Raw genomic sequence first — 23,845 nt, forward strand, 5'->3', positions numbered from 1 at the left:
AGATTGAAAATTCCTACGTTTAGTAACTTCTAAACAAACCATAAAACCTGTAAAACTTTGGACACCTAATATCTACAGAACTCTATTTTTTATATCTGTCCATCACCACCTTCATATTACTCGATATTTGTTTGAAAGATGTACCCTGTGAACTTTAGCGTGAACAGTTTCCATGGCAACAGTGACAGGAAGTCGACGGAAGCCGGAAATGTAACAACGAGCTAACTAAGGCTAGCTAAGATAGCAACATCGTTGCCGTATTGTAGCCGCTTTATGTTAAAAGCAAACTGTAAAATTAACTTTTGTGACTGTTTCTTGTTGTAAATGAGTGATTTACATCAGAAACATGAAGTAAATATGGATTTATGAAGCAGACAGGGCAACCAAAGCGGAAAAAAAAGAATTGATCTTTTGTTTGTCAGATCGAAACAAACGGTGAAAACTCGGGCAGTAGGTCCAGCTGGAAATTCAGTTTTAATGTGAGTACAGTAGTATTTTATTTATTTTACATTTGTAATAGCTGTGCAAATATATTACCAAATAATATTACACTACTATTAATAATTCTAGTCCACATTTAACTCTTATTTTTAGTTAAATGTGTTGATATACAACAATCTGTTTATCTGCATTATAATAGGCTGTATTGTGCAAATATCTTCAGCTGCTCCTTATTTATTTATGATTTGGTAGTAAATTGGGAAATGACTGCAGCAGTTTACTGAAATACGAGGAAAAAATACAATAAATAGGACAAACAGAATTGGTACAATTCTAGTAGCTTAAAAGTCAATGTTTTTAAGAACATGTTTGATATTTAACACCACATGAACTTCATTATGGAAAATTTATATCACAAGGACCCCAAACTGCTTTAATAATGTTCATATCTGGGCTGTGGGGAGGCCAATCCATGACTAATGTTAGTTCAGTTTGTGTTTTTCTATCCATGTTGTTTTTTTAAAACATTAAGACAATATCGTTGTCTTCAATCAGAGGTGGTTTTTGTTCTTGCAAGAAGTTGCTGGTAACAATGTGCCTAAAACCAGATTTTTTTTAAATTTATTTGTTTTGTATAGCTATAACATTGATTTATGTCTTGATTTAGGTGTCTTTTATGCTTGCAAGGTACAAAAACTGGACAGAAAATATATAAAAAAATATTAGTATCCAAAGAAAAATTTGTTGCCAATACCAGAGGAAGTTTTTTAATTGCGGGAATGTATGACTTTGAAAGCAAAATAAGAAGAAAAGGCTGAAGAATTTTGCACAGATCTGTTCAAATCTTGATATGAAATTTATTACAAACATTGACGGCCATTTTTAATGTCTGTGGTTTGTTTTTGTGATGTTTTCCAGATGTGATGGAGGCCGAGGAACGTGCTGGTAACAAACGTGGACAGAGTCTCTCGGGCGCTGCCGCGGCCGCCTCTCACATTTCCTCAAAGCAACAAGCGTCCAGTAAAGGACAGTTGGACAGATACGAGTGTTCTCAGTGCGGCCGGGTGTTTTCTAAACCGCTCGCCTTGAAAAATCACTTTAAAAGCGACCACGAGGAGCATGAGCTCAGAGGCCCGTTCACCTGCTTGCAGCACCGCTGTGAGTTCAGCAGCTCGGACCGTCAGGACTATCAGACCCACCTGGTGTCCACACACGGTCTGAATCTCGTCCCCTGCAGCTACCGCTCCTGTAAACTATCCTTTCTCACACAAGGTGACATGGAACGCCACCGGAAGAGCCACACGCCTTTTGGCTGTTTTCACTGTCAGTTTGTGTCTAAAAGTGCAAAAGAGATGAGGGTCCACCTGTCAGAGCACAAGCATCTGCCAAAAAACTGCCAAGGTGAACATCGAGGAGTTCTCACACAAAAACAGAATGTCTTCGTTTTACGTTTCAAACATGTACGTGATTTGTTTTCATTTTATTTAGTTTTGTCTGGCTGGTTTTTAGAGAACGACACTGAATCAACAGCAGGGAAGCGATCTTCAGCATCGAAGGCAGCACCACTGCCATCCAAAGGTAAGCTCAATTATTAGTCCTTTCTCTCTGCTTTCCTGCTCAGGGAGGTCCAAAGATTTTTCAGGGGCACACATAAATAACTGTCACCAGGATTTTCCCTTCAATATTTACACCCAAAATCCTAAAATCAAAGCTGTTACCAGCATGCATTCTAACTGGGTGTTGAAGGCGCCTTTATTTCCTTAAACTGCAATAAGATGCTTATAATACTGAGCCCAGATAGTGCCAAATGAAACATTGGAGAAAACATTTCCTTCAGTTTAGTCAACCACACACACAAATTTTCAGAGAGGCTTTATTTTCACGAGGAACATTTTACCCTCTGCTCTTTCTGGCTTAGAATCAATGATGCTCAAAATTTAGTGACAGAAGTAACACTTGGACGTGTTATTTAACCAAAAAGAGGTTTTTATTATACATATTACACTTTAAAATACAATGTTCTTGTCCATTAGAGTACCTTGCTGAGGGAACAGAGAACATCTATCGCACCCACACCTGCCCCAAATGTCGTCGCTGCTTCAAGATGCACTCTCACCTGCAGGAGCACCTCCGTTTGCATTTCCCCGACCCGAATCTCCAGTGTCCCACCTGCAGCCGTTTCTTCACCAGCAGGAGCAAGCTACGCCTCCACCGACGCCGCGAGGCCGGTGAGAAGACCCATCACTGTCCCTTGTGTGAATATTCTGCCGTGGAGAAGAACGCAATCCGCCGCCACGTCGCCAGCGTGCATCCCAGCGAGGCAGAGGGAGGCGAGAACACTCAGGGCTTTCTTTGCCCCACCTGCGGTCAGAGTTTTCTCCAGAGCAGAGCACTGAAGGCTCACATGAAGACGCACAACGTCCCGTCGGACAGCACGCCACTGGCATGTTTCCAGAAGGGTTGTCCTTTCCAGAGCTCTGAGCGTAAAGACTTTCTGAAACATGTCGCCGAGGAACACGGGATCAAAGCAGCAGAGTGTCGTCACCATGCCTGTGGCGCCGTCTTTCCATGCGAGGCGGAGATGGAGGCTCATCATCGCACGCACCTCGCCTACCACTGCTCAGAGTGCGATTTTTCCTGCTCCAATAAATCCGTCTTTCTGCAGCACCAGCGGCTCGGCCACCCGGGGGACAGCCAGCTTTGCTGTGACTTCTGCCCCTTTGTCACGTTCAACCCCGTGGAGTTTGAGCAGCACGTTGGACACCTGCACGCCAACGAGAAGATCTACCGCTGCTCTCTGTGCAGCTACGTCACCTCACATAAACGTGGTCTGAAGCGACACACGCTGATGCACACTGGTGAGGACGCACTCAGATACTCATCATCGTCTGATCAGTTGGATCTTAATAAAGTAAATTTGGCATCATATGTCTTTTTGTTTGTTTGTTTTCAGGTGAGAAGCCCCACAAATGTAGCCTGTGTGATTTCAGGTGCCGAGATGAGTCCTACCTGTCCAAACATATGCTCACTCACCTCGATGAGAAGAACTTCATGTGTGCTGAATGTGGATACGTCACCAGATGGAAGCATTATCTGACTGTCCATATGAGGAAACATGCTGGAGACCTCAGGTCAGAAACATCTCTGAGTGATGATTTTACCTAGAATTTCCTCTAATGAGCCTGCAGAATTTACGTAGAATTTGTTTGGGGGCTGCAGAGCTGAGATAAATACAAACCTGTCAGATAAAGTTTTTCTGAAATTAAAACACCTAAGCCTGGAATTTGTTAATTATTTTTGGGCTTGTATTTCTCACATACAAATAAAGACATTTTTTGACCTTACTTAAAAACTTAATTGTATTAAAAGCAACTTTTTGTTTATGTTTAAAATGGTATTATTCACAAAGTAAACTAAAGTTCTCTGCTCACAAGACAAAACCACGTGACGTTCAGTTAATCTATCAAGATTTTTGATTATAACCCTGCATTTATTTCTGACTGTTTCTCATGTCAACATCTGTTGTGCAGATATACAAGAAATACAGACTGATGATGTGTTCTGTGAAGCATAAAAACTTCTTTTAGCTTTTTGCCAAGTACATCATTACCCCCGTGTCGCACTCTAGAAATATATCGGAGGAGAATTTCTTGTTTCAGACAAATGCGGCGTTTGCTTTTAAAGTGTTGAGGGTGAAGCATACAGCGGAGAAGGTCAGAAGGAGTTGCTTCGTGTTTTTGTGGACCTAAAGAAAGCAGCCGATGGGGTTCCAAGAGAGGAACTGTGGCTCTGTATGCATGTGAGGTTGGTGTAGGACATGTAGGACAGAGAGACAGTGACCAGGGATCAGCTCTGAGCTTCTTCTTGTTTGCAATGATGAACAGTTCGACTGAGGAGGTCTGTAGTGAGAGTAGGGAGCAGGTGGAAGAGAGCCTGGAGAGGTGGAGATTTGCTCTGGAGAGAAGAGGATGCAAGTAATCTTACTGAAATGACACATTTTTCTACACGGTTCTGATTGAGCTTTTCGTCTCCTCTCCCAGGTATTCATGTGATCAGTGCTCCTATCGCTGTCATCGCATGGACCAACTGAAGAGCCACAACCTGCGACATCAAGCCAAGTCCCTCATGTGTGAGATCTGCGCATACGCCTGCAAACGCAAATACGAGCTACGCAACCACATGCTGTCCAAACATTCTGGAGAGGAGAAAAGGCCCGCTGCGTTTAAGTGCAAATACTGCACGTACACTACCTGTTACCGACAAGCTCTTCAAAACCACGAGAACTGTAAACACACCAAGCTGAAAGAGTTCCGCTGTGCTCTCTGTGACTATTCCTCCTTCAGCAGCATCAGCCTCTTCCTTCACAAGAGGAAGGTTCACGGGTACGTTCCCGGGGACAAAGCATGGCTGGAGAATTACAAAGCAAAGGAGAAGGAGAGGAACTCTGCAGAGTTTGTTCAGGAGTTTTACATTAAACCATCGGTAGATTGTGTGCAGGTTGAACAGGCCACTGCAGCTCCCGACCACCAGTCAGCAGATCCCGATTCCAGCAGAGAAACTGCTGCTTCACAAGCCGTCGATTCTGTTTTTAATGTTGTTTCTCAGGAAGTGGTTTCAGATAGGTCTGCCACCAGTCCCGAGCAGTACTGTACTCTTGTGTTAACAACTGTAGATGACCAAACCAAACCTTTCCAGAGCGAGGATAAAAGCTCAATGCCTTTAAACAGTTATAGGTCTGGTTCATCTACTCCTGCAGGCTCATTAGAGGAAGATAACGTAGAAACACAAGATGGACTCTGTGAGCAAAGTGACTTAGATGAACCTTTGATTAGCACAAGTCAACCTGTTGAACCCTTAGATGATCCAACACCAGCAGTCAGTTCTGCTTTTCCAACATTACAACCCGAGACTCGTCTGAAAGCTCTGAAGAAACATGACAAGGACCAAGCAGAAGCCATGGTTTTAGAGGGTCGGGTGCAGATGCTTGTGGTGCCATCAGAAGATGTTTACCGCTGTGACAAATGCTCATACGTAACCTGTAAGGAGATGGCTCTGAGGTTCCACTGCAGAGCTTCGTGTCACAGCAGGGCAAAGGGACACACGTGCCAGGCTTGTAGCACTCAGTTCAAACAGAGATGGGGGCTCGACTGCCATCTCAGAAAGAAGTGCCCGGCACTTCCTCACAAAGCCAGAACATTCGTTGGAGTTTCAAAGACTCTTCCAGCTTCATCAGAGACTTCAGCTGCAGGTCAGGAGGAATCCCAACAACTGGAGGGGGGAACGAGTTCAGATCAGACAGAGATTCTGTCCTCAGATGTAGAATTTCAAGAACAAAAAGTGTGCTCATCTCACACACTAACATTCATCGCATCAGAACATCCAGAAAGTACAGTTCAGGCAGATACGCTTTCAAATGTGGATAAAGCAATAAGTAAAAAACTCCAAAGTGTTTCACTGCAGGGAAGCCCTCTTATTGTTAAAACTGATGGGAAATTCAAATGCAAACGATGCAGCTTTTCATCAGTCCAGCTACTAACAGTCAAACAACATGTTTCATCCTGCAGAGGAACCTTAAATAAAAAAGGAAATCGACTCAATTCTGACAGGAAGAAAAGAAGTTATCTCAAAGACAAGACTGATGAAAGCTTCAAGCAAGTTTCTAAGAAACGTCAAGTGATCAGTTGTCCGAAGTGTGCATTTAAGTGCAGTCAGAAAAGAGCTTTAGACAGTCATAAAAAGAAAGGCTGCATGAAAGCAGCTGAAGTCCAGTGCACCTTGTGCTCATTTGTAGCCAAATCCACACTTTCTTTGTCTCGTCACATGCTTCAGAATCACAAGAAGGAAAAGTTAGCCAAACGTTTGCGTTGCAAGCTCTGTTCTTTCAGCTGTGAACAACAACGCTGCATGAAGCAGCATTTATACCTGAAACACAAAGGTGCTCAACCCCATCGCTGTCATTACTGTACCTTCAGCACCACTAGGCGCTACCGCCTGGAGGAGCACGAGTCCCTGCACACGGGGATCGGTCGACACAGCTGCGACGTGTGCAGCAAGACCTTCGGCACGATGACCAAACTGCGTCAGCATAAGACGCGTATCCACGACAAGCAGCCCGCTCACTCCTGCTCGCTGTGTGACTTCAAGGGCTGCACTCCTGACGATGTCAGACGGCACAACCGCAGATGTCACACAGGGGAGTTACGGCACGTTTGTACTCACTGCGCTGCTCAGTTCAGTTCAGAGCTCGCTTTAAGAAACCACTGCAAACGAGTGCATCAGCTTCAAGCCTGTTTTTCATGCAAGAAATGTGACTACGTGTGTAGCAGCGATGTGACACTGAAGAACCACCAACAGAGCAAACACCCTGAGGTGAAATGTACAACCTGCCAGGAAACTTTTCAGACCAAACAAGAGCTTCAGATCCATCAGAGAACCCACCTGGCACATCGGTGTCAGCTCTGCAGCTTTGCAGCCAAGACGAGGCAGCTGTTAGCTCAACACCTGCTGGGCGAACACGAGGACGGGCCCCCCGAGGGCAAACCTCTGAAGTGCAGCACATGTCAGTTTGTTTGTCGGCATCAGCTGGTGCTGGAGCAGCACCTCCGCTCACATGGAACCAAACGCTTGTACAAATGCACAGACTGTGAGTACGCAACCCGGAACAAGCAGAAGATCACGTGGCACATTCGCATTCACACCGGAGAGAAACCATACAGCTGCGACCAGTGCAGCTACACCTGCTCCGATCCATCCAGGTTAAAGGTAAGGTTCCTAATGGTGCTTATAGACCAGGGCTAATGAAGAAATTTTACTTTTTCTATGCCTAGATTTATGTAAGTTCTTTGCATATCAGTATATCTGAAAAACTACTGGAGTAAATACTTCCAGAATAACCTTTTTCTGTTTGATTTCATACTTTTCAAGGAGTACCTTTAAATAAAGAGGAATTCATGTTCTTTGATGTTAAGATACATGTGACAGTAACTTCTGAATTATTCCTATTTAAGCTTCATTTGAGGGTTCATCAAGGAGAGAAGAAGTACCTTTGTCCAGAGTGTGGCTACAAATGCAAATGGGCGACTCAGCTGAAGTACCACATGACCAAACACACAGGTATCAGCTTAAAACCTGAACACTGATATTTTAAAGTCACATTTTTAGGGTTAAAACATTAGAAGTCCAAATTCATGATAGCAGACAACATTAGACCATCTTTTCATGTACAGTTTGAACATTTTTGCATCCAGACTTGCAACACATTCCAAAAACATAAAGTTTTTCCCACTTTGTAACATTTCTCATGAACATATCGCAGCCCACACACTCGGCTCTGCTGCTCAACCCAAAAATGCCTTTTCCTAACAAAGGTGGCACCATTTACGAGAAATTAAGAGACTTTTCAACAGTATAAGATTTATTGACATGAAGCAATGAGCTGCTAACACTGCGAGCCCTCATTTACTCCCATCATGAATGTGCTGCAGCCAGATGCATTTTATCAAATAAAACTTCCTGACATTCTCTGATCTGATGGTGACAAATGAATAGTTCAAATGCCACAGAACCAGCTCAGTGTTAAATTTTTGAAGACAACTTTTTTAATCTTCAGGAGAGAAACCCTATGCCTGTGACGAGTGTGAGTACCGCACCAACAGAGCGGATGCCCTCCGTGTACACCGGGACACGCAGCACTGCGACTTGCGCCCCTACGTCTGCGAGAAATGTGGCAAAGCCTTCAAAACCAGTTTCATACTGAAGACCCACCAGCAGAAGCACAGCGACGGACGGCCCTACGCGTGTGGACTGTGTCCGAAATCTTTCCGGTGGCCGGCGGGTCTCCGGCATCACTTCCTGTCCCACACGAAGCAGCAGCCTTTCCGCTGCCGCCACTGCTCCTACCGAGCCAAGCAGAAGTTCCAGGTGGTAAAACATCTACAGAGGCACCATCCAGAGATGGCAGCAGAGCAGGGGGTGCTGAGAGACTCTGACGGCGGGAGCCTTACTTTAAAGGAGGCTCTGCAGGGAACTCTAAACAAGACAGCAGCTGAGGATCAACTCCCTCTGACAGATGAGGAAGATGCTGCTGGAGAAGTTGTTGTAGAAATGCAAAATGTCTGAGAGGCAGCAGAGATCCTCAGATCTGTCTGTATTTATATTTAAGCACTTAGTTTTATTGCCTGTGAGGAAGAAAAAGTACTTTACATACCAAAAACAAATAAATAAACAAGCCAGAAATCATGGATCACTGAATTGTACTCATTTGCAATAAACTAGTCAGGAGAAAGGCTTTCCACACATTCACATCATACACTTCATAAACTTATACAATTTGAACCTAAATGGATGGAAAACCTTTATTTAGCCATACTCTTTGGAACTTAACTGTAAATTAAACAACAATGCAAAGCTTTTGAACATTATTCTAATATTCATATTAGTCAATTTCTTTACATTATTGTTTATAATTGTAAACCATGAAGCTTCAGTCATTTTGTTTTTAAGAAGATTTGAGCCACATGCAGCAGTTCTTCATGTTATTTCACTCATAGTCACTGTAACCATCTGGTCCTGACTACATCTGAAGCTTCAAAATACAGCATCATGGAAAACTAAACCAAAAGGCAGAGGCAATGGATGAAAAAACTGAAGTTTTTTACTTTGTAGACCATAAACGTTACATATGATTGTTTAATATGTTAAATTAGAAATCGCTAAAGTATTATATTGCTAATGTAAAACATTGAAATGACAGACAACAACAATTTATTTGGTACTGTAGTTTGGCAGGTGTCAAAACTCATTGGTTGACTCATGCTGTTCACAGTCTTTGTCCGGTTTTTAGAGACACTGGACTTGTCTTTGTGTCCTCAGTCTGAAGGACCTGTCTCAGCAGAAGAAATACTGATGTTAACAAAAAGTGAAGAAGGAGGGATGGGTGTTCCATCTTTCGACAGCAGGTGTATGTGACGGTATCCTGCAGGGAAGAGGAACAGTAAGGCCGTCATCGAGCACTTTAAAGGTTCTGGGATAAGATGCAGCGCTGGTGTTCTGCTTCCGGCTCACCTGTTTGGATGCACGTGAAGGGAAGTGTGAATTGTCCGAGGAAGTCGTTCCTCGATGCCTTGTCGTAGTCCTCCACCACAAAGCGAACCAGTGCCAGCTCAGGTGTGTGGACAACAAAATTCAGAGTTTCATTCCAAACTGGATTAAAACCTGGAGGAGCAGCAGAGGCGTGAGTATTACTCCTTCTATTTGTTTTGCATTGTTTTTAAATGTGTTGTTGTTTCACCGTTGTTTGTAATGTAACTGGTCTCCTCCTTGGCCTGGTCCTGTGGTACTCCATAGATCTCCACTCTGACCAGCGGGTCTGCAATAGATCTTTCTTTCTGGTTCACCTTTGGCAGCTGTTGCCCACTAATCACCTGGTACACACAGGCATATTTAAATATATATTTTTTTTTTACTTTTCTACAATAATTGTTTGTTTTTCTCCAACACTGTGCAGACTCTTAACTACAGACATGAATGAATAAGTTTGTACTCTTTTGTTTAAGAAAGAAAAACCCATAATAGTCAATGAAATAATTGAAACTAGCAAAAGTAATAAGAAAAAAATGAATAACCAAAGAGCCCGGAACAACTTCCAAAGGTCATCAGTGTCAGATTGCACCAAAGCGAACTTAATGGAAGACGACTGAGGAGGACACCAGATCATAAAAAGACAGACTGGAATTGACCAAACTGCACACTGAGAAGACACAAAGCTTCTGGGAGAATGTCCTTTGGACAGCTGAGACAAAACTGGAGCTTTTTGACAACAAGTCCCATCAGCTCTGTGTCCACAGACCCAAACATGAACCCATGACCAGAACCCTGAACCTACAGGGGAACATGGAGGAGGCTCGGTTCTGTTCTGGTCCTGAATCTGTTCAGGGTCCAATTAAAACCTCAAGACTATCAAGGCTTTCTGGAGCAAAATGTTCTGCCCAGTGACAAAAAGCTTGGTCTCAGTCGCAGGTCCTCCAACACGATAACGACCCAAAACTCACAGCTAAAAACGCCAAGAACGGGTCAGAACCAAACATTGGACCATTCTGAAGAGGCTTTCTGAGCCCTGATCTAAATCCTGCTGAACATATGCGGAAGGAAACATCTGGAGAAGGAAGTTTGTTCAGGAGGAGTGGACTAAAATATCTATGGACACCTGAGGACACCTGAGGACGGGTGCAAAGTCCCAGAGAGAGGGACAGAAATCACTGGATTGCCTCAAAAGGTTGGGGAACTAAATATTAAATTAAGGTACCATCCTTTTTTATCAAGGCCAGTTTCATTAGTTGATGTTTTTGTAAAACAAAATTCTGTTTTACTTTTGTTCGTTTCAAGTCATTTCAGTGACCTTTATGGATTTTTCTTTCTGTAACAAACAAATGTATCTGTGTCTGTAGTTGTGAACCTGTATAGATAAGCGCAGTTGTTTGTAGCCTGGCTGCTCCTTCGGGTTTTCTGGGTTGAACTGACTGTTGGCGTCTCTCAGGAAGCCGGGTTTAAGGACGTAACCACAGCAGCCATTCTGCCTGAAGAGCCCGTCGTTGAGATCCATTTCAAGACCAGCCGTCTGGAAGTTTAGAGCCACTTTGAGAGAAAAAAAAAAGAAACATTGAGAGGATAATCAAATTAACTTTTTGGTTGGCTGTAGCACTACACTTTCCAGACATCAGACTTTATCTGGCTGTCAGAGTTAAAGTGGAAAGTCCAAAGCAGACACTGTCAGTTAGAGCGATAGGAGATGTCTTTCAACCCCATTTAACTGTTTCACTGAAGTTCTGCCTCTTAGTTCTGATCTCCTGACAGAAAATGGAACGAGTCGCCATGAGGAAACGGCAAATCAGAGTGCATTTCATTGTTTCTTTGGTCAGGTTTCAGGTTTTGATATCTATATAGAACGAATAATGGATGTACAGTACTGTGCAAAAGTCTTAATCCTTCCTCTGTGTCAGTAAAATTCCCACCCAAAGGTCCAAAATGTTCTTGTAATCTTTTAAAATGGTCTTGATTGATAGTTCTCTAAACCGTCTGTAGTTTTTTCACTCAATTTCATTTATTGGACGTGATCATTTACAGAGGAATAATTTTAAGCACTTAAATACGGATTTCTGAACCATTCAGACATAAAAAGACTCCTAAACTCAAAGGTTGAAGCTGTGTTTTGTTGACACATACAAGACAAGTAAACTGAATACATCTTTAAATCCAAAATCAGCTCTTTGTTAAATCCTAAATGGTACAGCTCATCTACTGCAGATAGTTTTTAGCCACTTCCTTTTGTTCTTTCTTGTTTATTTTCAGTCAGATATTTGGGGAAACACTGTTGAGTACTGTTGATCAAGGCCAAAGTTACAAACAATTGGATTCCTTGGAAGCAAATTATCAAGCCCTCATGACTGAAAGGCTCCTGATCCAGTTTCTCTCCACATGCTTTCGAACTTTTCTTTACAGCTTTTAGTTTTACCAGCAGATGTCCCCATTCCTCTCACCTATCTGGCAGCCCACGTTCCACATGTCCTGTGGGTTGTAGTTGGAGGAGTCTGTCCTCAGACCACTGGGGTAGGTCCTGCTCAGGTGCCGGCTGTTGTGGCGCACGAACTCTGCCCCTGGAGAAAAAAACATGCAATGAATTACTGTAACCTGAACACTGAATCCAGCATGTTGCTGCAGATGGTGTCATGCAAACAAGTTCAAGTCACACAATAACAATAAAGCACCTGCATCTTTGGTGAACTTCTTTACTTTAGATTCAGAGAACGAAGACATCTCGTAGCACTTAGAGTTGGAACGAGCATGCTCAAAGCCGTGAAAGTGCACGCTCTTGCAGTAAACTACCAAGTCGGACAGCTCTCTGGATGCTTCGGCCTTTTGCGAAACAGAGGAGTAAGACGCAGAATTAGTAAATCTTTAAAGATTTCTCTGAAGCATAAGCTTGCAGATCTACGTTTTTATTCTTTTCCGTTGGTGGATCTTCTATATTTGGGATGTCTGCGTCACCGTCGGCTGCCTCGTCCTCATCACTGACTTCATCTGTCAGGGTTTCATTAAGACGCTCCTCTAGGCCACCAATTTTCTTGGCTTTTAGCAGAATCTTCCCCCTTAGCTCCTGTAATAAACAACCATCAGATCAATGTGTTATCTGCAGCACGTAAAGATCCTCCATCTTCTTGCACTTGGTGACTCCTAACTAAATGCAGCAATACAACCCTATTTAAGTGATTAAATCCTCACTGGAATTCCTCGAAGCATTTACCTGCCATTACGTCAAGTTAGCATTGATTGTTTTAAGTGCTCTGATGGAGAAGTTGCTTTTAGGATCAGTACAAACTGGAAGGCAGCCTGACACAAACCTTTCAAATGTATGAATTGTTTTTGAAGAGATCAAATTTTATCTTAGATTTTTATAGTTTTGATTATTATTGCTCTTTGCCAACAATAATCTGCTAGTTGACCTCAGCAAACATGACAATGACTCTAACTTGGCAAACTTTACAGCAGAGGTGTCCAATCCTGGTCCTGGAGGGCCACTATCCTGCATATTTTACTTATTTCTCTGCTCCAACACACCTGATTCAGTGATTAAATCACCTCTTCATGTTCTGCTGAAGCCTGCAGGATGGTGGCCCTGGAGGACCAGGATTAGCCACCCCTGCTTTACAGTATTGAGTCAAACTTGGTGTGGTGGTAGCAGAAAGTCATCCTCAACACACACTCTGAGTGCTAACAGATCACACAAGATCACACCGAAGCAGCTATAATGCCCTCATTTTTCAACACAACACAATCTCAGTCTAAAACTCTGGCATGAAAGGCAGCGGGTGATGTGGAATGTATTTAATTAAATATATATATATATTTAAAAAGTTTTACAGAATGAAAGGCTTAAATTCAGCCGCAGTAAAGCAGATTCTGACCTGTGGAGATGGGAGCTGTTGAGGGACCTGTCCATTGAGAGGAGCCGTCAGCAGCATGTCACCCAAGATTTGTTTAAGATGGTTGGCCATGACCGTCTGCTGCTCCACCCCACAGTGATTCTCAAGAGACACGATGACAGGGAAGTCTGATACCTGACAACAAAATAGGAAAACGTATTATTTTGAGGCGAATACGTGATGATTTAGTCTGTTTTTAGTCACAATTATGTTGCCATTCTCAGTTAATTTCTAAAATCTGCATGTCTCTGCACTCTTTTTTCACTGTTGGAAAGTTGGAGTTGGATAAAACATGGAGATTTGCAGGATTTATTTTTTCTGTAGTTTTCCGTTTGGGTCAGTAACCTGGGGCAAGTTTGGTTCCAGAGGTAAGGAAGATAACAACAACTTTATTGGCTCATTAGACCTTTGTGGATTTTCTGCCTACGCATTTAGATAATTGTGTTAGAGATCTGTGCAGCTGTTTGAGTGCATTAAAGGTCACTGTAAATTAATTAGTGGTTGATGCATAATAACAGTATAATGGAGAGTCGGCAGAAGACTATAAAGCTGTGGTTAGAGCTGTTTTCTTTGTTTCAAAGCAATAAAACAGTGGAACCAACATCCTGCCTTGACCTTTGACCTCAGAGGTTTCTGCAGATTCTTCCGATCTGTTGATGATTTTTACTTCTGACAGATTCAGCTTCTCTAAAATGCTCTGTTTGAATTGGGATGTTGTCCATCTGAGGTCGTTTACACCTAATTTGAAGACCTGGTAAAGACCAAACGTATTTTTTTATACCTCCTCAAATGTAAAGCTCTTATACCTTAAAGGTTTTGTTGATACTTCCTTTTGTGTGTTTTGCTGCAGACCTTGAAAGCGTAGTCTCTGAGCGTTGAAATGACGTCTTTGAAGAGGATTTTTGAAGTGAAAGTGTGGCCGTGATACACAACAGGCTCCCCGTCACTGCCGTCCCAACAGTCCACCTCCACACAACGACAGCCTCTTTTCAGGGCCCTACACACACACACACACACACACACTTATAGTTTACTTTAGAGTTATACATATATTAGTTTACAATTAAAACTGCACCAGTTATGTTTACAACTCTTCTGTCTCGTAGAGGACCTCAAATAATTTCACTGTCAGCCTTGTTCAGATTTTCTAACTTTTTAAAGCCCTACAGTTCTCACTGAATGTAAGCCTCCAGGCTGCTCTGTCCCCGTAGCTGGTCCTCCAGGAGGTAGGTGTTGTGCGAGGAGGAGATGAAGTAGTGGCTGAGCGGCTGGCTCATGTCCTGTTGGAGCTCCAGGTGCTCAGGTTTGAATATGGAGCCCTCCTGGGAGCACAGGTACATCTGGAAGCCATCCAAGGACATGGCACTTTGCTTCTTGGCTGCACAGAGGTTAAGATACAAATCAACTTCATGTATTATTAATAACATTACATCTCAGCAGGCTTACAAATTGCTCTATAAGAAGAGACAGGGTGAGTTAGATCAGATGGATGGTATATAACAAAGCCAAAAACTTTCACAAAGACCTAAAGAATTTGAGGGAACAAGCAGAATGATCTCAGACTTTTCAAAGTTGAGAATATTCTGCGCCATCTACAATTCATAATAGACATTATGTAAATGAATTACTAATTAATTCATATAAAAAGACAAGCTGTGGGATCATCGATGCCTCTCTTGGTAATTTTGTGTTGATTCATAATGTACAATTGAGTGTATAACATAACTGAGAAGAACAGAAGGGGGCTAAGGACTCATCCCTGGGGTACATCACTTGTTAGCTGCATTATCGAAGAGGTAAAGTTATTCAAACTGATGGGGAGAAATAAATTTGGACAGACAGAAGCATAATAAACAAAGTTATGAATTCTGACTCAAGACTGAGCAGAGGCCTTTAGGTCATTAGTAACTTTAGCAATGCTGGTGTTTGCATTATGAATAGATTAAAGTACCAATCGTACATAACTGTACTGGGATGATTTTCTCCATTAAGATTGGTCTGTGGTTATCGAAAAAGAAGGCTCCACCTGTTTCTGATGGCTCATAACGCTGAATCAGCTCCTGAGCATGATGGGAACTCTGCTCTCCCTCTTGCTGCTCCAGTGTCAGGAAGCTTTCCAGCTCCTCCAACGTCAACATCTCTCCGTCTCCAGAGTAGTCCTGGAACACCTTCCACACCTCGTCCCTCTGAGTCAGGATCTTATAGAAGTGAACGAACTGCTCGATTTCCAACGTGCCACTTTCTGACTTATCAGCCGTCTGTGGAAATGAAGAAAGCGTCTTGTGCTTGATGCATTTTTGAACAAAAATTTGGCCAATTTTTAAGGAATATTGAGAAATGTTATAGGTGTTTCACCAACCAGGCCTCTCATTTCTTGATATTTTGCTTCCAAATAATCAGTTTCTTGAATTTGTTTTAAAATTGTCTTTCGCAGTGGTTAAAACAATCCAATTTGTAAAGCCATGCTTGGGTAGGCTCAACTCACACTAGGTAAAGATTTCTACCCAAAAATGGATTTACTCCTAAACAATTGGGTAAAAAAAGAACAACCCAAAATATGGGTCATTCAATCATTATAACTTGGGTTGATGCTAGCCATCAACATTAATAAAAATGGACAAAGTCAAACTTTTTGACCCAACATTTGGTCACACCAACCCAGCCTAACAATTTTAACCCAGCAGTTTTTAGTGTGGATGGAAACAGAATGAAAAGCAGCCAAAGTCTAAGGTCTCTGGACTTTCAGAAAGCCTGGAAAACTATTGACCAGGATTACAAGGAAGTCATGAAGAGTAAATCAAGACATTTGCATGATTCTGTTTGTATCTTATCCAGAGGTTATAGGTTGATGAACCCCGAAGAAAAGCTTTAAAGCACCTTAGACTAAATCCTTGTCAAAGTAACATTGTTGTGATCTTTTTAGTTTAATCCCTCAGTCTGCCTGTTTTCACAGTTTTGATCCTCAGACTCTTACCGTGAAGAGCTTAAGGGCGTGTTCTTCGTTCATGTCTACATTCATCATCTTCAGCAGTGTTTTCACTTCTTTGAAATTCATCTTTCCATCTTTGTTCTTGTCAGCTTTCTGAAACCAGTCCCGGACCCATCTGAGAGGATGCTGAGGAAAACTCCAGCTCTGATGAAAACAAAAATGTCAACATTCCCACGAAGCCGGGAAGAAAAGCATGTTTGTTGTGAGTAAGAAGACCTCATGGAGTCAAAGGATACTGGTCCAGCCTCTCCTGCTCGTCCATGGTTTGGGCTTTGTGAATCAGCTTCCGGACTCCGTTGATCCAGGCCTGGGCCTCTTTCGGGGACTCGGCCACAAGGTCCAGGTTGCCTTGGCGACCATGAAACACTAAAGTGAAGCAGAGCTCAGCAGGAAACTCCTCAGCAATGCTCAGCAGGACCTCAGACTGGTGCCCCTCACGTACGGCTTCCAAATCTGTCACTGAAACTGAGACGAACAATCAGACAGAGAGAGAGAAAACTGTTTATCTGAGCCATCCTGTAAGGAATTATTATTAATAAAGACCTCGTGTTTCTTTGCCTTGTCTCTCCTGACTACTCTCGACCTCTTGATCTTTCCACGCATCACTCCAGCTTTGACTCTTAAAACCACACGGCTACAGTAAAGCTCAGAGCCAGCTGTAATTGAATATAACATCTCTGTGTGGGTCAGATCATTTCCTGTCTGCCAGGCAGCCTCTCTCCACAACAACCTGCCCTACGTCACCGTTCTGCAGCCTGTCTGATTCTTCCTGTGCATCATTTATTATCATCCTCATTAATTAGGTATAATTTGTAACTCTTTGCTCCTTGAATTTGATCTTGTTCATTCGTAGCCGTCGGACCTTCAGATGAAGTTTGGAGCAGATGCTGATGTGGATCTACGGTGTGACCATCAGAACTTCCCAGGAAAGTCCAAGGTCAGAATTTCTTTAAGTGAACTTTTAACCTTTGGATGGATAAAGCCACAAGGAGGTCATCTAATTTACCCATCTAGACTTTTAATTTACTCCAGGTTTTGTTTTACGAAAAGTGCTTAGCAGCCGTTCTTGTAATCTTCTAAAGTGGTCTTGATCAATAGTTATTCAGACTTTCTGAAAGTCTTCTTTTTGCTTTTTTTACTCATTTTCTGTCAAATAATGATACCTGACCAAGGTGTGCGGTGTGGCCTTCAAAGAGTTTGAAGTACCTGGACAAGTGAGGGACAAAATAAAAGTGACAGCTCTTTAGGAATCCCCTTATTGGAGCTAAAATCCTGTTTTCTGTCAAACTGGATTATCTTTGGTGTGTTTCATTGATTCACCTGAAGAAACTGGACCCAACTGTGAAAGGCGGCTCAGAACAATGAGACTAAAGATTTCATTTAAACTTTAAGTTGTTTGTTTTGTGTCGACATAGCTCTGGTTCAACCCCTGAGTTTATGTCTGAATCTCGGGTCAGATTTTCAGAAACTGAGTGAAAAAGCAGCCAAAGTTCAAAGAAAAAAATAATAATCGTTGATTAAAACCACTTTTTAAAGATTACAGGAAAGCTGGACACACTAGAAGGAAAGAATATTTAAAAATGAGAGTTTCTGAACAGCACATAAAGTTCTTAAAGCAACAATTTGACCTTTTAAACACGTCGAGCTCCAGGATTCATGCCAGAAAAAACATTTTATCTTTCAACAAAGCTTCACAGTTAGAGCCTTGTTATTCCACACCTTTCAAAAACTCTGACATCTGGTTCCTTTTCACATTTTTTAGCACGCTTTTGTTCATTTGTGGTTCAAGAAACCCAACTGGGATCTTTACATTGCCAAACTCTTTATCATCTAAGGTTCCGTGTGCAGTTTATGCTACAGTATATTGATTTTTACTGTTTGCAGTTTCACAAAGCAGAGAACAACATTTTTATTTTATGCCTCTGATCCTACAGGATGATCGGATCTCCTTTATCAGATTGATTTGCAGGATTTTTGGAAAAATAATTATTTCTAACCCCAGTTTTGACTCTCAGATCAAAAAAGGTCTTAAACATACCAACTTTTCCAGATTAAATCAGATTAAATCAGAGTTATTTTTGTTAATTTAAAAACTTAATTGCTGGGTTGAAGTTGTTGGGTTATAGGTAGTGTGTAGGATTCAGGATATTAAAAATGCTGCGTTCAGACTCCTGTTCTTTCAGGAATAATTACACTCACAGGTGGAGTGGCCTTTGCCCGCCCATCTGGACTTGTACCAGATCGTCAGGCCGTCCTCCAGAAGACGGAAGTTTCTCTGCTTCTTCCAGGAGCGAGACTTGACTTTCCTCAGAGTCGACCCCCCCATCATTAGCTTCACATCTGGATCATCTGGGACACCTGAGGAAAGGTGTCACAACCCAGACGCCGCTCCATCAAATCAGAACACGTCTAAATACTCATCGGTTTGTCAGTCTGAGCAGGAGAACTCACATGAACCGCCAGGATCCATCTTTAGCTCTGAAACGTGTCGGTGCTGTAAAAGAAAGTGATGTCAGTCAAATGAGCTATAAGTACGTCATAAATACATGCAGAGCTGTCCAAAACCTCATGACCCACTCCTCACTGACCACCGCCATGCAGGTAAATGTTTTCAGTAACGTTTGTTTGTTTTTTTGTGCACAAGATTACTCAAAAAGTAATGATGGAATTTCCAGGAAACATTGAGGTCATCAAAAATAATCAATGGGATCATGATCCGGCTCCTGCAGTGTTTTAATGACCCTAAGGCGCACGTGTCAAACACAAGGCCCGCGGACCAGATCCGGCCCTCTGTAACATTTCATCCGGCCCTCTAGTCTGGTTCAGATCGAGTCTCTGATTCTTATTTTGCCTAAACAAACTGAGCCTAATTCGTGAAGTTTTCTCTGACAGTGACTTAGAAGCCAACAATATATAGTTTTAATTTCTGTATGTTCAGGTTTTTGTTGATGGCTTTTTTAAAAAATCTGTTTTAATGTTAAAAAATTCATTTAAAAGCTGAGTGAGGCGTAAGAAATGACTGCTGATGATGAGCTTTTTGAAGTTTGATCTATTTGTCTGAGTTCATTAAAGTCTGTTTGCTCTAAATTCTGTATAATCTGTAACTGGGAAAAGGTCATTGATATTTCTATATGAATGATTTGACATAATACATCTAAAACCAAGGTTAATTTATGTCATTTTTAATAAATATGGATCGTGATCGGCCCTTGGCTGGGACCAAATTTTTAATGTTGGCCCCCTTGCGTCACTGGGTTTGACACCCCTGCCCTATGGCCTAAGAGGAGGAGGTTAGAACGATGACATCACATGGGGATGATGTCATCGCCGATCATTATGACATCTCGGAGGTTTGCTCTCTCTGTTCTTCTAGTTTCTTCATCTTTTCTTTCCAAGCAGCTGGACTTTCCTGTAATCGTTTAAAGCGGTCTGGATCAGCAGTTCTACAGACTTTCTGATAGTTTGTCAATTTTTTTTTTTTTTCTTTGGACTTCAGCTGCTTCTTCGTTCCGCTTCAGTTCTTGTTCCTAAACATTTTTATCACCCCGTCATAAAGAGTGGGCGAAACTCTCAGAAAGTAATCTTACATTCCTTTAAGGAAGGTTCGTTTCATCAAAGGATCGGTTTAATGTGTTTGTTTGGTTGTTTAGGCCCCTTGACTCTGATTTATGAACCATTCAGGGATAAGAAAAAGCTCCTAAACTCAGGGGATGAACCAGAATTAGGCCGGCAGGTCTTTAGAAAGTCTGGAGAACTGCTGATCAGGGTCACTTCAAAAGATTAGAACAAAGTCTGACTGCTTGGAAGAAAACTACAACGAAATGAGGTCTGGATGAAAACACACAAATGGAAATAATTACAGCAGGGTTTTATTCTTCTATCGCTCTGTGAAGGGTTTTATTTTGGGGTGTGATGACAGTTCCACAACCTCTGCATCATCTGAGAGCAGCAATCAGCATTTCTTTCCCTGCTGCTGCAGGAATGTCTGCTCTATGTGAGAAGAAAGCAGCCATTGGCTGTGCAGAAGTTATTTGGCTCCAGTCTGTTTGCTGCAGTGAGACGATGTTGCACGCCGACTTCAAGTAACACCATCTGCAGAAAACAGTTAACAGCAGCTGAATCTTTCATTAGCTGGAAGCAGCACGGTCAGTGCAGCCTTTGTGCTGACTCAGAAAACTCACCCTGACTCAGCAGTCTGTTCAGGCTTTAACCGGAGCAGATGGAAACCAGGAGCACACATACGGACATGATTTAATCTCTGTAGGCTGTCGCTCTAAAATCAAATATTTTCATTTCTATTAAAAATATCAGCAAAAAAATCTAAACAGAACCTTTAAATTCAGTTTTTGGCATTAAAGCTTATTTTTAACTAATATTAGGAGCAGTGTAATTTCATCCAAACCATTATATATGACAAACATTTTCCACAAATGTTGATTCATGCAGTCAAATGTTGAAGTTTTAATCCACCAGCAGCTCAAAGGTCAGGTAATCTGATCACTTATTTTATTTTAAATCACATTCTTATCAAAAAAGACAAACACCTCCAGCAGAGACAACACTAAAATCAGTTACAAAAATGGACAAAATCTTATTTTTTTTGGTTCCATCCTGCACAACTTTGAAAAATATTAATATTTGCCAGTACTTTATCAAAGGTCGTGGAGAGGGCTCTGTTTTATAGAAGTGAGAAGTTTATTGTGACATCTGATAACCAGTTTGGTTTCAAGCCAAACCTTGGCACGACTGGTGCACGTGTGCATCAATAACGCAATTTATATGTGTTTTATTGATGCCTGAAGAGCATTTGATCGTGTCAGTCATGAAAAGTTGTTTTATAAATTGCACGATAGAGGAGTTCCGACATATTTAATAAGAATCTTAGAGTACTGGTATGTAAAATGGGTAATGGTGTGCAATGATCGTATTTTGTCTCCTTGCCTTTTTAACGTGTTTATAGATGATTTATCTAAGCTGCTGAATTAATGTAGGAGTGACTGTTGGGTTGGAAGTAGTACGATCTTGTAATCTTTTATCCATTTAGCGCTGGTGTGCAGCAATTGTTAAGTGTTTGTTCTCAGTATGGATTGGATTTTAATATTAAATATAATGCAATAAAGAGTAACATTATGATTGCCAGGAGCAAAGATTTTCCCTGACTTCACTCTGTCTGGTAGCATCCTCCGAGTCAGTGATGAGGTGAAATATTTGGGACATGTCACCTCTGATTGTATGCAGAATGTTAAGCTTCTTTGTGCTCAGTGTCTGTCAAAGGATATTGTACTCCAATGTATACTGCCCACCTGTGGCAGCATTACAGAAACATCAGTTTTTAAACCTCAGGTGGCGTGCAATGATGGCACGAGGACGCTGCCAGTCAGATGTGCTTCGAAACCTTACGTACAGATGTACGTGTCGGCGAACAGACTCTGTAAAAAGCATCATTTATACTTTGACAGACCCTGTTCAAAGCTCGGTTAGGTTTTTCTCTAGTCTGTGGAATCCCTGGTGCCTTAGTTTATACGGCAATGGATGAACTTTTTTATTTGATTGTGTTTTCTTGTTGTTTTGTCTCTTTTTGTTCATTATGGACCATGTATGTGTCTGAATAAAAAAGGTTACTACTATGAGGAAAACAATAAGTAGCTTACAAGCCAAAAGAAACATTTTAAAGTTTATAACGTCATTATTTTGCAGGTTTTCAAACACCAACCCCTTCAGCTTCAAATCAGGTTACGACACTATTTGTCATTTAATTCCAGTTTTCTTGCAAAACCGGAGCCAACAAATTTAGGTTTTGTGCTTGTGAAGGTCATTCTGCACCGTAACACAAACTTAAAAAGCTGCAGCTTTCAGCTTAAATCTACATTTATTCCTCTCATTGTAAATGTTCAGATCTGTCCAGTGTTGGACCTCCAGTCTTCTGCTCTTTCTGATAAAAAGCAGAGAAAGTGACACAGCAGAAACGCTCTGCAGTCCTGCAGATGGACACTGAAAGCTGAAATCTCTGCTGTTCTATGGATCAAAACAATCAGGACAGGAAAGGCTTCCAGATGGTGGTGTAGCTGGATCCCTTTTCCTATCATTGTCCCCTGCTTGTTTTACGTCTCTGAGCTCCAGCTTTCTTTGGCAACTTTACAAGACTTCTCACCGCATAATGAGCGACAGCGTGGAAGGAATCCATTTGCAGTTGCTTCACAGTTTGAGATCAATCTAAGAAAACACACTGGTCAAGAAAGTGATGCTTATATTCCACAGCTATTTGTTCCCCGGATCAATGAGCTTTTATTTCTTTAGTTCTCTGCCTTCCCTGCAGCGTGAAAGCTGCGTTTTTCAATTTTCCAGCACACCTTCCTTCAGACTGCACCTTCAAAGTTTTCAGCTGCAGTTTGATTTTATTTTGGGAGCTGTGAGTCAGAGACTTCACTGACCGCACACAAACACAAAGACGTGACTCAGAGGGACGAGAAGGGACAATAAATCTGCCATGCCAACCAGCAGAGACTGTTCTACAGGGCCCTGATTTTCATCCAGGGGTTTTATGATATGTGAATATGCGAGGAATGCAGTCCAGTTAAACCCCAAAAATACCTAAAACTTCAGCAGCGGAGGCAGGATTTCCACAGTAAATTAGAACCAGAGGCAGAAATCTGAGATGTCAAAGCATCACTTCATGCTGCTGCAGCTAAAAAAAGGAAGAACGAAGAGTAAGAAGATATAAAAAGATGATACTTACCAGAGAAATCAAAGAGAGGAGGGCACAGAGGGTCCAGAGGTCTGAGACTCAGGAAGAAGTCCTGGGACTGGCCTTTTAAAAGACTGGGAGTGTTTGAAGGGAGGTCTGGCTCCTCCTTTCCTCTCAGTCTGAGAAACCTGAGTCCCTATAGGCTCCGCTGGTCTCCACTCCCATCAGCACTCCTTGTCCTCCCCCTCACCAGCCTCCTTGTCCGCCCTGCCACTCCCTCCGTCCATCCTTAGCCCATCCTCAGCCCATCCATTCCTCTCTCATCCTCTCAGGGATTGGAGATGCTCTGCAGGACCCGGACCGAGTCTCAGGGTTCTGGGTCAGCTCTGATTACTGGTCACAAATAAACAAATGTGGGAATAAAACAACTGACCCATTTGTGTAGAAAAACAAGACAATCTGCAAGATTAAACTCAGATCAACAAGGACCTCGAATTGTAGAAATTCTTACGCAGATTTTTTGATAAAAACGAGCTTAATCTAATAAATAAACACCAAAGAGCAAAACAAAGACCAACAAATTACTGTCAGAGTTCTTGGCATCATATCACAAACTGTAAACTTTTATTGGTGACATTCAGGGATCTATAATCTGTGGCTCTTTGGTCCTTCTGCAGCTTCGACCAAAAATGAAGTTAATGATGAGTTGCATTGTTCTAATTTTTATCTTTATTTCAATCTTCAGGTAGGTTT

General features: G+C 42.0%; 2 protein-coding genes across 5 annotated transcripts; one reads left to right on the forward strand and one right to left on the reverse strand.

Annotated features, from left to right (window-relative positions):
• Window positions 1-209: 209 nt before the first annotated feature.
• On the forward strand, window positions 210-8,681 carry znf142 (zinc finger protein 142). Of its 3 annotated transcripts, XM_025009155.2 has the most exons (9): window positions 210-479; window positions 1,360-1,599; window positions 1,714-1,842; window positions 1,930-2,019; window positions 2,475-3,299; window positions 3,395-3,572; window positions 4,482-7,203; window positions 7,449-7,554; window positions 8,051-8,681. In XM_025009155.2, the coding sequence occupies exons 2-9, from the start codon at window positions 1,365-1,367 to the stop codon at window positions 8,557-8,559; spliced, it is 4,794 nt and encodes a 1,597-aa protein (XP_024864923.1). In that variant the 5' UTR covers window positions 210-479; window positions 1,360-1,364; the 3' UTR covers window positions 8,560-8,681. The 3 variants fall into 3 exon arrangements, with proteins under 3 accessions (XP_024864923.1, XP_017285878.1, XP_017285879.1); XM_017430389.3 differs by having other exon boundaries at window positions 1,360-1,842; XM_017430390.3 differs by having other exon boundaries at window positions 1,360-1,842; window positions 1,951-2,019.
• On the reverse strand, window positions 8,587-23,238 carry plcd4b (phospholipase C, delta 4b). Of its 2 annotated transcripts, none has more exons than XM_017430391.3 (16): window positions 23,144-23,238; window positions 18,859-18,901; window positions 18,607-18,765; window positions 16,644-16,872; window positions 16,393-16,522; window positions 15,445-15,676; window positions 14,595-14,796; window positions 14,271-14,415; window positions 13,401-13,553; window positions 12,431-12,592; window positions 12,204-12,351; window positions 11,976-12,092; window positions 10,895-11,073; window positions 9,731-9,863; window positions 9,505-9,654; window positions 8,587-9,415 (listed from the first exon to the last, which is right to left on the reverse strand). In XM_017430391.3, exons 2-16 carry the CDS (start codon window positions 18,875-18,877, stop codon window positions 9,309-9,311), a joined length of 2,265 nt encoding a protein of 754 aa, XP_017285880.1. In that variant the 5' UTR covers window positions 18,878-18,901; window positions 23,144-23,238; the 3' UTR covers window positions 8,587-9,308. The 2 variants fall into 2 exon arrangements, with proteins under 2 accessions (XP_017285880.1, XP_037832143.1); XM_037976215.1 differs by lacking the exon at window positions 23,144-23,238 and adding an exon at window positions 20,336-20,353.
• Between the last annotated feature and the right edge of the window lie 607 nt (window positions 23,239-23,845).

The sequence above is a fragment of the Kryptolebias marmoratus genome, linkage group LG6 (genome assembly GCF_001649575.2).
Source record: "Kryptolebias marmoratus isolate JLee-2015 linkage group LG6, ASM164957v2, whole genome shotgun sequence".
NCBI lineage: Eukaryota > Metazoa > Chordata > Actinopteri > Cyprinodontiformes > Rivulidae > Kryptolebias > Kryptolebias marmoratus.